We start from the raw sequence: 15,788 nt of genomic DNA on the forward strand, positions 1-15,788 counted from the left end.
CCCACCCCATATCCAGCCCCATATCCCCCCATATCCCCCCATATCCCCCCATATCCCCCCCATATCCCCCTATATCCCCCTATATCCCCCCTATATCCCCCCATATCCCCCATATCCCCCTATATCCCCCCTATATCCCCCTATATCCCCCCATATCCAGCCCCATATCTAACCCCATATCCCACCCCATATCCAGCCCCATATCTCCCTATATCCCCCCATATCCCCCCATATCGCCCCATATACCCCCATATACCCCCCTATCCCCCTATATCCCCCCATATCCCCCCATATCCCCCAATATCCCCCCATATCCCCCCATATCCCCCTATATCCCCCCTATAGCCCCCTATATCCCCCCATATCCCCCCATATCGCCCCATATCCCCCCATATCCCCCCATATCCCCCCATATCCCCCATATCCCCCTATATCCCCCTATATCCCCCCATATCCAGCCCCATATCCCCCCCCATATCCCCCCATATCCCCCCATATCCCCCTATATCCCCCCTATATCCCCCCATATCCCCCTATATCCCCCCTATATCCCCCTATATCCCCCCTATATCCCCCTATATCCCCCCATATCCCCCTATATCCCCCCTATATCCCCCTATATCCCCCTATATCCCCCCATATCCCCCCATATCCCCCCTATATCCCCCTATATCCCCCCATATCCCCCCATATCCTGCCCCATATCCCCCCCATATCCCCCCATATCCCACCCCATATCCAGCCCCATATCCAGCCCCATATCCCCCCATATCCCCCCTATATCCCCCTATATCCCCCCATATCCCCCCATATCCCACATGTAACCCCTATTGCTCCCCATATCGCCCCATATCCCCCCATATCCCCCCATATCCCCCCATATCCCCCCTATATCCCCCTATATCCTCCCATATCCCCCCATATCCCCCCTATACCCCCCCTATATCCCCCTATATCCCCCCATATACCCCCATATACCCCTATCTCCCCCATATCCCCCCATATACCCCTATATCCCCCTATATCCCCCTATATCCCCCCCATATCCCCCCATATCCCCCCATATCCCCCTATATCCCTCTATATCCCCCCATATCCCCCCATAGACCCCCATAGCCCCCTATTACACCCCATAGACCCCCATAGCCCTCCATATCCCTTTATATCACCCCATAGACCCCAATATACCTGCATAGACCCCATAGACCCCATATTCTCCCATATCCCCCCATAGACCCCCATAGCCCTATAGGCCCCATATCCCCCCACAACCCCATATCCCTCCATAGCCCTATAGGCCCCATATCCCCCCATATCCCCCCCATATCCCCCCATATCCCCCCATATCCCCCCCATATCACCCCATATCCCCCCATATCCCCCCATATCCCCCTATATCCCCCCATATCCCCCTATATCCCCCCTATATCCCCCCATATCCCCCTATATCCCCCCTATATCCCCCCATATCCCCCTATATCCCCCCATATCCCCCCATATCCCCCCATATATCTCACGCTCTAGGAAGGCGTGCAGTGCTTTCACGTAGTGGATCCACGTCTGGCTCTGGCTGACGTTGAAGGTCACGTCCAGACCTTCCGTGCGAGGCCGGATCATCATCCCTGCGTGCAAACACACGCGTGTGCAAAAAACACTCGTGCAAAGAGCCAGATGCAGGAGGTCAATGCAAAGCGAGTGTGCAAAGTCCTCGTGCAAATCGCTTGTGCAAAGAGCCAAATGCATGAGGTCAATGCAAAGCGAGCTTGCAAGGCCCTCGTGCAAATCACTTGTGTAAAATGCTCGATGCAAAACCCACGTGCGAAGCCCTTTCGCAAGGAAAACTTGTGCAAGAGACCAGTGTGCAAAACCCTCGTGCAAAGAGCCAAATGCATGAGGTCATTGCAAAGCAAGCGTGCAAAGTCCTCGTGCAAATCGCTTGTGAAAGAATCCATTGCAAAGACATCTTGCAAAGCCCTCGTGCAAAGCCAGTGTGCAAAGCCCTTGTGCAAATTGCTTGTGCAAAATCCACTGCAAAGACATTGTACAAGAGCCCAATGCAAAGCCCTCGTGCAAAACAATTGTGCAAAATACTAGTGCCGGATCATCATCCCTGCGTGCAAACACACGCGTGTGCAAAAAACGCTCGTGCAAAGAGCCAGATGCATGAGGTCAATGCAAAGCGAGCGTGCAGAGCCCTCGTGCAAATCGCTTGTGAAAGAATCCATTGCAAAGACATCTTGCAAAGCCACAAGGAAAAGCCCTTGTGCAAATTGCTTGTGCAAAGGGCTCAATGCAAAGCCGGTGTGCAAAGCCCTTGTGTAAAGAGCTCAATGAAAAGCTCACGTGCAAAACTCTCGTGCAAAGAGCCAAATGCATGAGGTCAATGCAAAGCAAGTGTGCAAAGTCCTCGTGCAAATCGCTTGTGCAAAATGCTCAATGCAAAACCCACGTGCAAAGCCCTTGTGCAAGGAACACTTGTGCAAGAGACCAGTGTGCAAAACCCTTGTGCAAAGAGCCAAATGCATGAGGTCAATGCAAAGCGAGCGTGCAAAGCCCTCGTGCAAATAGCTCGTGAAAGAATCCATTGCAAAGACATTGTGCAAAACCATAGTGCAAAGCCCTCGTGCAAATTGCTTGTGCAAAGGGCTCCATGCAAAGCCGGTGTGCAAAACCCACGTGCAAAGAGCCTAATGCATGAGTTCAATGTAAAGCAAGCATGCAAAGCCCTCGTGCAAATAGCTTGTGAAAGAATCCATTGCAAAGATGTCGTGCAAAGCCAGTGTGCAAAGCCCTCGTGCAAATTGCTTGTGCAAAGAGCTCAATGGAAAGCCAGTGTGCAAGGAACACTTGTGCAAAGAGCCAAATGCATGAGTTCAATGCAAAGCGAGCGTGCAAAGCCGTCGTGCAAATCGCTTGTGAAAGAATCCATTGCAAAGACATTGTGCAAAACCATCGTGCAAAGCCACAATGAAAAGCACTCGTGCAAAGCCCTTGTGCAAAAGGCCCGGAGCAAAATGCTTGTGCAAAACTACAATGGAAAGCCATTGTGCAAAGCACTTGTGCAAAGAGGTCGATGAAAAGCCCTTGTGCAAGGAACACTTGTGAAAGAGCTCACTATATAGCCAGTGTGCAAAAGCACTTGTGCAAATTGCTTGTGCAAGGCCAGTGTGCAAAATCCTCGTCCAAAGCCATTGTGCAATGCGGTTGTGCAAGAACCCTTGTGCAAATCCACAGCTAAGACCCACTGTAAAACACTTGTGAAAAAGCAGAGTGCAATATCCTTGTGCAAAAGCATTGTGCAAAGCCCTTGTGCAACAACCTGCTGCTAAATGATTGTGCTAAACACACGATACAAGACAGCAGTGCAAAATCATTGTGCAAAACCCTTGTGTCAATCCCTCGTGCGAGTTCCTCGTGCAGATCATGCAGCCGCCTCTTTGCACACTCACCCCTTTGCACACTCACCGCTCTCTCAGCAGCACCAATGGGAGCCACATCTCCTGCCACGCTTGTGCAAAACCCCTGTTCAAAACCCCAGTGCAAAACTCTTGTGAACGAGACCTAGTGCAAATCTTTTCTCGTGCAAGCCCTTGTGCGAAGCCCTCGTGCAAGAGACCAATGAGATACAAGGAAGGGGGAGACCCACATCTCCTCCCTATTCCCCCCATTGTGCAAATCCTCGTGCAAACCACCCCTTTGCACGCCAATGAGACCCACATCTCCTCCCCCACATCCCTCCCTCTCCTCCCATCCTATTGGGCAAATCCTCGTGCAAATCCTGGTGCAAATCTTCATCTCCTCCCCCCTATTGTGCAAATGCTTGTGCAAAGCCCTCGTGTAAAGCCCTTTGCACGGCTCTCCCATCAGCACCAATGAGGTACAAGGAATGGGGAGATCCACTCCTCCTCCCTATTCCCCCCATTGTGCAAATCCTCGTGCAAAACCCTCGTGCAAAGGCCCTCGTGAAGTTCACACTCACTGCTCTCTCAACACCAATAAGATACAAGGGGGGAAGACCCACACCACGTCCCCCTCTTCCCACCCCATTGCAAATCCTCGTGCAAACCCTCGTGCTAATCCTCGTGCAAATATCAAACTCCAAATCCTCGTGCAAACCCTCGTGCAAACCACACTCACCTCTCTCTCATTAACACCAATGAGACCCACATCTCCTTCCCCCCCCATTGCAAATCCCAACATCAAAACCCCATTGTGCAAAACCCTCGTGCAAATCCTCGTGCAAATCCTTGTACAAACCCTCGTGCAAGATCCTCATGCAAGATCATCGTGAGGTTCACACTTGCTCTCATCAGCTCCAATGAGACCCACATCTTTCCCCCCACACCCACTATTGTGCAAATCCTCGTGCAAAATCATTGCACAAATACCCAATGTTAAACCCTTGTGCGAGTCCTCATGCAAAATCCTCGTGCAAACCCTCAATGCAAAACCCTCGTGCAAAACCCTTGTGCAAACTCTCGTGCAAATCCTCATGTAAACCCTCATGTAAACCCTTATGCAAAACCCCCGTGCAAACACTCAATGCAAAACTCTCGTGCAAGTTCCTCGTGCAAATCACACTCACCAATGAGACCCACATCCCCTTCCCCTCCTCCCACTACAAATCCCAAGATCAAAACCCCATTGTGTGAAATCCTTGTGCAAAATCCTAGTGTGAAATCCTTGTGCAAACCCTCGTGTAAATCCTTGTGCAAAACCCCCGTCATACCAATCCTCATGCAAAACCCTCATGCAAATCCTCGTGTAAACCCTCATGTAAATCCTCGTGCAAACAATCAATGCAAAACCCTCGTGCAAAACCATCGTGCAAAACCCTCGTGCAAATCCTCGCACAAATACACAATGCAAAACCCTCATGCAAAACCCTCGTGCAAATACCCAATGCAAAATCATTGTGCAAACCCTCAATGAAAAACCCTCGTGCAAACCCTCATGCAAATACACAATGCAAAACCCTCTTGCAAAACCCTCGTGGAAACCCTCGTGCAAATCCTCATGTAAACCCTCATGTAAAACCCTCGTGCAAACACTCAATGCAAAACCCTCGTACAAATCCTCATGCAAACCCTTGCACAAAACCCTCGTGCAAACCCTCAATGCAAAACCCTCGTGCAAATCCTTGTACAAATCCTCGTGCAAAATCCTTGTGCAAATACCCAAATGCAAAACCCTCGTGCAAACCCTCGTGCAAATCCTCATGCAAACCCTCATGTAAATCCTCGTGCAAAACCCTCGTGCAAACACTCAATGCAAAATCCTCGTGCAAGATCCTTGTGCAAATCCTTTTACATATCCTCATGCAAAATCATCGTGCAAATCCTCGTGCAAATACCCAATGATAACCCCCATTGTACAAACCCTCGTGTAAAATCCTCGTGCAAATACCCAATGCAAAACCCTCATGCAAACCATCATGCAAGACCCTTGTGCAAAATCCTTGTGCAAATCCTTGCACAAACCCTCATGCAAATCCTCATGTAAACCCTTGTGTAAATCCTCGTGCAAATCCTCGTGCAAACACTCAATGCAAAACTCTCTTGCAAAACCCTCGTGCAAATCCTCGTGCAAAATCCTTGTACAAATACAAAATGCAAAACCTTCGTGCAAAACCCTCGTGCAAACCCTCGTGCGATTCCTCATATGGATCCTTGTGCAAACCCTTGTGCAAATCCTTGTACAAACCCTTGTACAAACCCTCGTGCAAACCCTCATGCAAACCCTCGTGCAAATACTCGTGTAAAACCCTCGTGCAAATCCCTGGTGACTGACCTGGGGTGACGAGTCTGTCCTGGTATTTGGGGACGTGGGGGTCGACGCTCTGCAGCAAAACCCACATGGTGAGAGAGAAAAGGCCGGCGAGGAACCCATAGAACAGCAGGTAAAACAACAGCACCAGGCCTGGAACAATATATGGGATCCTATATGGGATCCTATAAGGGACTGACCCTATAACAGACCCTATATGGGAACCCATAGAACAGCACGTAGAACAGCAGGATCAGGCCTGGAATATAGGGACCCTATAAGGGACTGACCCTATAAGGGATCCTATATGGGATCCTATATGGGAACCCATAGAACAGCAGGTAAAACAGCAGGATCAGGCCTGGAATATAATAGGGATCCTATAAGGGATCCTATAAGGGACTGACCCTATAACAGACCCTATATGGGAACTCATAGAACAGCAGGTAGAACAGCAGCACCAGGCCTGGATAATAGGGATCCTATATGGGATCCTATATGGGATCCTATAAGGGACTGACCCCATAAGGGACCGACCCTATAAGGGACTGACCCTATAAGGGAACGACCCTATAAGGGACTGACCCTATAAGGGACCCTATAAGGGACTGACCCCATAAGGGACTGACCCTATAAGGGACTGACCCTATAAGGAACCCCATAAGGCACCCCAACATGGGACTGACCCTATAAGGGACCCCAATATGGGACTGACCCTATAAGGGACTGACCCTATAAGGGACCCCAATATGGGACTGACCCCATAAGGGACCCCAATATGGGACTGACCCTATAAGGGATCCTATAAGGGACTGACCCTATAAGGGACTGACCCTATAAGGGACCCTATAAGGGACTGACCCTATAAGGGACTGACCCTATAAGGTACCCCATAAGGGACCCCAATGTGGGGCTGACCCTATAAGGGACTGACCCTATGAGGAACTGACCCCATAAAGGACCCCGTAAGGGACTGACCTTATAAGGGACTAACCCTATAAGGGACCCTATAAGGGACTGACCCCATAAGGGACTGACCCTATAAGGGAATGACCCTATAAGGGACTGACCCTATAAGGGACTGACCCTATAAGGGAATGACCCTATAAGGGACTGACCCTATAAGGGACTGACCCTATAAGGGACCCTATAAGGGACTGACCCTATAAGGGACTGACCCTATAACAGACCCTATATGGGAACCCATAGAACAGCAGGTAGAACAGCAGCACCAGGCCTGGAATAATAGGGATCCTATAAGGGATCCTATAAGGGACTGACCCTATAACGGACCCTATAAGGGACTGACCCTATAAGGGGCTGACCCTATAAGGGACCCTATAAGGGACTGACCCTATAAGGGACTGACACTATAAGGGACTGACCCTATAAGGGACCCTATAAGGGACTGACCCTATAAGGGACTGACCCTATAAGGGACCCTATAAGGGACTGACACTATAAGGGACTGACACTATAAGGGACTGACCCCATAAGGGACGGACACTATAAGGGACTGACCCTATAAGGGACTGACCCTATAAGGGATCCTATAAGGGACTGACCCTATAACAGACCCTATATGGGAACCCATAGAACAGCAGGTAAAACAGCAGGATCAGGCCTGGAATATAGGGACCCTATATGGGATCCTATATGGGATCCTATACGGGAACCCATAGAACAGCAGGTAGAACAGCAGCACCAGGCCTGGAATATAGGGACCCTATAAGGGATCCTATATGGGATCCTATATGGGACTGACCCTATAACAGACCCTATAAGGGACTGACCCTATAAGGGACCCAATATGGGAACCCATAGAACAGCAGGTAGAACAGCAGCACCAGGCCTGGGATATAGGGATCCTATAAGGGATCCTATAAAGGACTGACCCCATAAGGGACCCTATAAGGGACTGACCCCATAAGGGACTGACCCTATAAGGGACCCTATAAGGGACTGGCCCTATAAGGGACCCCAATATGGGAACCCATAGAACAGCAGGTAGAACAGCAGCACCAGGCCTGGAATAATATATGGGATCCTATATGGGATCCTATATGGGATCATATAAGGGACTGACCCTATAACAGACCCTATATGGGAACCCATAGAACAGCAGGTAGAACAGCAGCACCAGGCCTGGAATAATATATGGGATCCTATATGGGATCCTATATGGGATCATATAAGGGACTGACCCTATAACAGACCCTATATGGGAACCCATAGAACAGCAAGTAGAACAGCAGCACCAGGCCTGGGATATAGGGACCCTATAAGGGATCCTATATGGGATCCTATAAGGGATCCTATAAGGGACTGACCCTATAAGGGACCCCAATATGGGACTGACCCTATAAGGGACTGACCCTATAAGGGACTGACCCTATAAGGGACCCCTATATGGGAACCCATAGAACAGCAGGTAAAACAGCAGGATCAGGCCTGGAATATAGGGATCCTATATGGGATCCTATAAGGGACTGACCCTATATGGGAACCCATAGAACAGCAGGTAGAACAGCAGCACCAGGCCTGGAATATAGGGACCCTATATGGGATCCTATATGGGACTGACCCTATAAGGGATCCTATAAGGGACTGACCCTATAAGGGACTGACCCTATAAGGGACTGACCCCATAAAGGACCCCAATATGGGACTGACCCTATAAGGGACCTTAAAAGGGACTGACCCTATAAGGGCCCCCATAAGGGACCCCAATATGGGACTGACCCTATAAGGGACCCCATAAGGGACCCCAATATGGGACTGACCCTATAAGGGACCCCATAAGGGACCCCAATATGGGACTGACCCTATAAGGGACCCCATAAGGGACCCCAATATGGGACTGACCCTATAAGGGACCCTATAAGGGACCCCATAAGGGACCCCAATATGGGACTGACCCTATAAGGGACCCTGAAAGGGACCCCAATATGGGACTGACAATATAAGGGACCCCATAAGGGACCCTAACATGGGACTGACCCTATAAGGGACCCCATAAGGGACCCCAATATGGGACTGACCCTATAAGGGACCCCATAAGGGACTGACCCTATAAGAGACCCCAATATGGGACTGACCCTATAAGGGACCCCATAAGGGACTGACCCTATAAGGGACCCCAATATGGGACTGACCCTATAAGGGACCCCATAAGGGACTGACCCTATAAGGGACTGACCCTAATAGGGACCCCAATATGGGACTGACCCTATAAGGGCCCCCATAAGGGACCCCAATATGGGACTGACCCTATAAGGGACCCCATAAGGGACCCCAATATGGGACTGACCCTATAAGGGACCCCATAAGGGACCCCAATATGAGACTGACCCAATAAGGGACCCCAATAGGGACCCCAATATGGGACTGACCCTATAAGGGACCCCATAAGGGACCCCAATATGGGACTGACCTTATAAGGGACCCCAAAATGAGACTGACCCTATAAGGGACCCTATAAGGGCCCCCATAAGGGACCCCAATATGGGACTGACCCTATAAGGGACCCTATAAAGCACTGACCCTAATAGGGACCCCAATATGGGACTGACCCTATAAGGGACTGACCCTATAAGGGACCCCAATGTGAGACTGACCCTATAAGGGACCCTATAAGGGCCCCCATAAGGGACCCCAATATGGGACTGACCCTATAAGGGACCCCAATATGGGACTGACCCTATAAGGGACCCCAATATGGGACTGACCTTATAAGGGACCCCAATATGGGACTGACCCTATAAGGGACCCTATAAGGCACCCGCAATATGGGACTGACCCTATAAGGGACCCCAATATGGGACTGACCCTATAAGGGACCCCAATAAGGGACTGACCCTATAAGGGACCCTAAAAGGGACTGACCCCATAAGGGACTGACCCTATAAGGGACCCCAATATGGGAACCCATAGAACAGCAGGTAGAACAGCAGCAACAGGCCTGGGATACAGGGACCCTATAAGGGACTGACCCTATAAGGGCCCCCATAAGGGACCCCAATATGGGACTGACCCTATAAGGGCCCCCATAAGGGACTGACCCCATAAGGGCCCCCATAAGGGTTATAGGGTTGTCTGTCCACCCGTTCCCCTCCCCCACCCCCTGACCTACTTACAGCCCAGAGACCAGACGGAATTAAAAGGGGGGGGGGGAAATAGGGCGGGGGGGGGAGGGGCTGATCCCATTGATGGGCTCAGGACCCCAATACGAGCCCCAGTATGGGGTCAGGACCCCCATAACCCCAATAGGATCCCCTATATGGGGCCAGGAACCCAATAGGATCCCATATATGGAGCCAGGACCCCAATAGGATCCCATATATGGGGCCAGGACCCCCATAACCCCAGTAGGATCCTCTATATGGGGCCAGGACCCCAATAGGATCCCCTATATGGGGCCAGGACACCCCATAACCCCAAAAGGATCCCCTATATGGGGCCAGGACCCCAATAGGATCCCATATATGGGGCCAGGACCCCCATAACCCCAGTAGGATCCTCTATATGGGGCCAGGACCCCAATAGGATCCCCTATATGGGGCCAGGACCCCCATAACCCCCAATAGGATCCCCTATATGGGGCCAGGACCCCAATAGGATCCCCTATATGGGGCCAGGACAGCCCATAACCCCAATAGGATCCTCTATATGGGGCCAGGACCCCAATAGGATCCCCTATATGGGGCCAGGACCCCCATAACCCCAATAGGATCCTCTATATTGGGCCAGGACACCCCATAACCCCAATAGGATCCCCTATATGGGGCCAGGACCCCCATAACCCCAATAGGATCCCCTATATGGGGCCAGGACACCCCATAACCCCAATAGGATCCCCTATATGGGGCCAGGACCCCCATAACCCCAATAGGATCCCCTATATGGGGCCAGGACCCCCATAACCCCAATAGGACCCTCTATATAGGGTCAGGACCCCCATAACCCCAATAGGATCCCCTATATGGGGCCAGGACCCCCATAACCCCCATAGGATCCCCTATATGGGGCCAGGACCCCCATAACCCCAATAGGATCCCCTATATGGGGCCAGGACCCCCATAACACCAATAGGATCCCCTATATGGGGCCAGGACCCCCATAACCCCAATAGGATCCCCTATATGGGTCCAGGACCCCCATAACCCCAATAGGATCCCCTATATGGGGCCAGGACCCCCATAACCCCAATAGGATCCCCTATATGGGTCCAGGACCCCCATAACCCCAATAGGATCCCCTATATGGGGCCAGGACCCCCATAACCCCAATAGGACCCTCTATATAGGGTCAGGACCCCCATAACCCCAATAGGATCCCCTATATGGGGCCAGGACACCCCATAACCCCAATAGGATCCTCTATATGGGGCCAGGACCCCCATAACCCCAATAGAACCCTCTATATAGGGTCAGGACCCCCATAACCCCAATAGGATCCCCTATATGGGGCCAGGACCCCCATAACCCCAATAGGATCCCCTATATGGGGCCAGGACCCCAATAGGATCCCATATATGGGGCCAGGACCCCAATAGGATCCCCTATATGGGGCCAGGACCCCCATAACCCCAATAGGATCCCCTATATGGGGCCAGGACCCCCCATAACCCCAATAGGACCCTCTATATAGGGTCAGGACCCCAATAGGGCCCCCCATAACCCCAATAGGACCCTCTATATAGGGTCAGGACCCCAATAGGACCCCCCATAACCCCAATAGGACCCTCTATATGGGCTCAGGACCCCAATAGGACTCTGTATATGGGGCCAGGACCTTAATAGGACCCTCTATATGGGGTCAGGACCCCCCTAACCCCAATAGGACCCTCTATATGGGGTCAGGTCCCTCTATATAGGGTCAGGACCCCCTATATCCCTATAGGACCCCCCATAATCCCAATAGGACCCTGTATATAGGGTCAGGACCCCAATAGGACCCTGTATATGGGGCCAGGACCTTAATAGGACCCTCTATATGGGGTTAGAACCCCCCATAACCCCAATAGGACCCTCTATATGGGGTCAGGACCCCCATAACCCCCATAGGACCCCCTATATGGGGTCAGGATCCCCCATAACCCCAATAGGACCCTCTATATAGGGTCAGGACCCCCCATAACCCCAATAGGACCCTCTATATGGGGCCAGGACCCCAATAGGACCCTCTATATAGGGTCAGGACCCCAATAGGGCCCCCCATAACCCCAATAGGACCCTCTATATAGGGTCAGGACCCCAATAGGACCCTCTATATGGGGTGAGGTCCCCCTATATCCCTATAGGATCCCCCATAACCCCAATAGGACCCTCTATATATGGGCACCCTCTATATAGGATCAGGACCCCCCATAACCCCAATAGGACCCTCTATATGGGGTCAGAACCCCAATAGGACCCTCTATATGGGGCCAGGACCCCCCCCCATAACCCCAATAGGACCCTCTATATGGGGTCCCTCTATATAGGATCAGGACCCCCCATAACCCCAATAGGAACCTCTATATGGGGCCAGGACCCCCCATAACCCCAATAGGACCCTCTATATAGGGTCAGATCCCTCTATATGGGGTCAGGACCCCCCATAACCCCAATAGGACCCTCTATATGGGGTCAGGACCCCCTATATCCTTATAGGACCCCCCATAACCCTAATAGGACCCTCTATATGGGGCCACGACCCCCTATATCCCTATAGGACCCCCCATAACCCCAATAGGACCCTCTATATAGGGTCAGGTCCCTCTATATAGGGTCGGGACCCCCCCCCCCCAACCCCAATAACCCCAATAGGACCCTCTATATAGGGTCAGGACCCCAATAGGACCCTCTATATGGGGACCCTCCATATAGGGTCAGGACCCCCCATAACCCCAATAGGACCCTCTATATGGGGCCAGGACCCCAATAGGACCCTCTATATAGGGTCAGGACCCCCTATATCCTTATAGGATCCCCCATAACCCCAATAGGACCCTCTATATAAGGTCAGGACCCCCCATAACCCCAATAGGACCCTCTATATAGGGCCAGGACCCCAATAGGACCCTCTATATAGGGTCAGGACCCCAATAGGGCCACCCATAACCCCAATAGGACCCTCTATATGGGGTCAGGACCCCCCATAACCCCAATAGGACCCTCTATATGGGGTCAGGTCCCTCTATATGGGGTCAGGACGCCCTATATCTCTATAGGACCCCCTATATAGGATCAGGACCCCAATAGGACCCCCATAACCCCAATAGGACCCTCTATATGGGGCCAGGACCCCCTATATCCTTATAGGGCCCCCTATATCCCTATAGGACCCTCTATATGGGGTCAGGACCCCCTATATCCCTATAGGACCCTCTATATAGGGTCAGGACCCCCCATAACCCCAATAGGACCCTCTATATAGGGTCAGAACCCCCCATAACCCTATAGGACCCTCTATATGAGGTCCCTCTATATAGGATCAGGACCCCCCATAACCCCAATAGGACCCTCTATATGGGTTCAGGTCCCTCTATATGGGGCCAGGACCCCCTATATCCCTATAGGACCCCCTATATAGGGTCAGGATCCCAATAGGATCCCCCATAACCCCAATAGGTCCCTCTATATAGGGTCAGGACCCCCCCATAACCCCAATAGGACCCTCTATATAGGGTCAGGACCCCAATAGGACCCTCTATATAGGGTCAGGACCCCAATAGGGCCCCCTATAACCCCAATAGGACCCTCTATATAGGGTCAGGTCCCTCTATATGGGGCCAGGACCCCCTATATCCTTATAGGACCCCCCATAACCCAATAGGACCCTCTATATGGGGTCAGGACCCCAATAGGACCCTCTATATAGGATCAGAACCCCAATAGGACCCTCTATATGGGGCCAGGACCCCCCATAACCCTATAGGACCCTCTATATGGGGTCCCTCTATATAGGATCAGGACCCCCTATATCCTTATAGGGCCCCCTATATCCCTATAGGACCCTCTATATAGGGTCAGGACCCCCCGTAACCCCAATAGGACCCTCTATATGGGACCAGGACCCCCCCATAACCCCAACAGGACCCTCTATATGGGGTCAGGACCCCAATAGGACCCTCTATATCCCTATAGGATCCCCCTATATCCCTATAGGACCCCCCATAACCTCGATAGGACCCTCTATATGGGGCCAGGACCCCAATAGGACCCCCCATAACCCCAATAGGACCCTCTATATAGGGCCAGGACCCCCTATATCCCTATAGGACCCTCTATATAGGGTCAGGACCCCCCATAACCCCAATAGGACCCTCTATATAGGGTCAGGACCCCCCATAACCCCAATAGGACCCTCTATATGGGGCCAGGACCCCAATAGGGCCCCCTATATCCCTATAGGACCCTCTATATGGGGTCAGGTCCCTCTATATGGGGTCAGGACTCCCTATATCCCTATAGGACCCCCCTATATCCCTATAGGACCCTCTATATAGGGCCAGGACCCCCTATATCCTTATAGGACCCCCCATAACCCCAATAGGACCCTCTATATAGGGTCAGAACCCCAATAGGACCCTCTATATGGGAACCCTCTATATAGGGTCAAGACCCCCTATATCCCTATAGGACCCTCTATATAGGGTCAGGACCCCAATAGGACCCCCCATAACCCCAATAGGACCCTCTATATGGGGTCAGGACCCCAATAGGACCCTCTATATGGGGTCAGGACCCCCTATATCCCTATAGGATCCCCCTATATCCCTATAGGACCCCCCATAACCCCGATAGGACCCTCTATATGGGGCCAGGACCCCAATAGGACCCCCCATAACCCCAATAGGACCCTCTATATGGGGTCAGGACCCCCTATAACCCCAATAGGACCCTCTATATGGGGTCAGGACCCCCTATATCCCTATAGGACCCTCTATATGGGGTCCCTCTATATAGGGTCAGGACCCTCTATATGGGGTCAGGACGCCCTATATCCCTATAGGACCCCCTATATAGGGTCAGGACTCCAATAGGGCCCCCCATAACCCCAATAGGACCCTCTATATAGGGCCAGGACCCCCTATATCCCAATAGGACCCTCTATATGGGGCCAGGACCCCCTATATCCCTATAGGATCCCCCTATATCCCTATAGGACCCTCTATATGGGGCCAGGACCCCCTATATCCCTATAGGACCCTCTATATGGGGCCAGGACCCCCTATATCCCTATAGGACCCCCTATATCCCTATAGGACCCTCTATATGGGGTCCCTCTATATAGGATCAGGGACCCCCCCCCATTTAATGCACCTACCCCAGCTGGTCCCGGTCCTTCCCATCACTTTCCGGCTCCTTGGATCCCATATAAACTCCCTCCATTCGGCCGCCATCTGCCCGCAGCTCCTTTTTTCTTTATCCCTCGCCATATCCCATAAAAATAAATAAAACCCTAAAAAAAAAAACCCCAAATCCCCTATTTTTAATCCTAAATCCTTTAAGCCTTTAAGCCCGGCTCCTCCTCCTCCCCCCACCGGGATTCGAACCCGCGACTCAATGTCGCTCAACGGGGCGACGGGCTTTTATATAGCCTCGATGGCCACGCCCCCTTTTATGCTAATGAGGTGGGCGGGGTTAACACGGCCATTGTTTCTATAGTCCCTCTAGCCACGCCCGCTTTTATGCTAATGAAGGGGCCGGGGTTAACCACACAATCCTTATGTCGCCTCGCTAACCACGCCCACTTTCATGCTAATGAAGGGGAGGGGTTAACACACCGGGCTTGTCTATAGCCTCGCTAACCACGCCCATTTTTATGCTAATGAAGTGGCCGGGGTTAACCACACAATCCTTATATCGCCTCGTTAACCACGCCCACTTTTATGCTAATGAAGGGGCCGGGGTTAACCACACAATCCTTATATCGCCTCGCTAACCACGCCCACTTTTATGCTAATGAAGTGGCCGGGGTTAACCACACAATCTCTATGTAGCCTCGCTAACCACGCCCACTTTTATGCTAATGAA

At 51.6% G+C, this 15,788-nt stretch overlaps 1 protein-coding gene across 1 annotated transcript; it reads right to left on the minus strand.

Moving 5' to 3' along the window:
• Positions 1-1,443: 1,443 nt before the first annotated feature.
• Positions 1,444-15,330, minus strand: LOC107307581 (sodium/potassium-transporting ATPase subunit beta-2). The gene is made up of 4 exons (XM_085534215.1): positions 15,079-15,330; positions 5,987-6,025; positions 5,791-5,880; positions 1,444-1,622 (listed from the first exon to the last, which is right to left on the minus strand). Exons 1-4 carry the CDS (start codon positions 15,188-15,190, stop codon positions 1,444-1,446), a joined length of 420 nt encoding a protein of 139 aa, XP_085390341.1. The 5' UTR covers positions 15,191-15,330.
• Between the last annotated feature and the right edge of the window lie 458 nt (positions 15,331-15,788).

The sequence above is a fragment of the Coturnix japonica genome, unplaced genomic scaffold (genome assembly GCF_054131305.1).
Source record: "Coturnix japonica strain WE unplaced genomic scaffold, WE-NBRP24 Scf079, whole genome shotgun sequence".
NCBI lineage: Eukaryota > Metazoa > Chordata > Aves > Galliformes > Phasianidae > Coturnix > Coturnix japonica.

Coding starts and splice junctions, on each gene's coding strand:
- LOC107307581 (XM_085534215.1), bottom strand. CDS start 15,190: ATGGCGAGGGATAAAGAAAAAAGGAGCTGCGGGCAGATGGCGGCCGAA. Junction 6,026..15,078: donor AAGGACCGGGACCAGCTGGG/GTAGGTGCATTA, acceptor CCTATATTCCAG/GCCTGATCCTGCTGTTCTAC. Junction 5,881..5,986: donor CGTGCTGTTCTATGGGTTCC/CATATAGGGTCT, acceptor TCTATGGGTTCC/TCGCCGGCCTTTTCTCTCTC.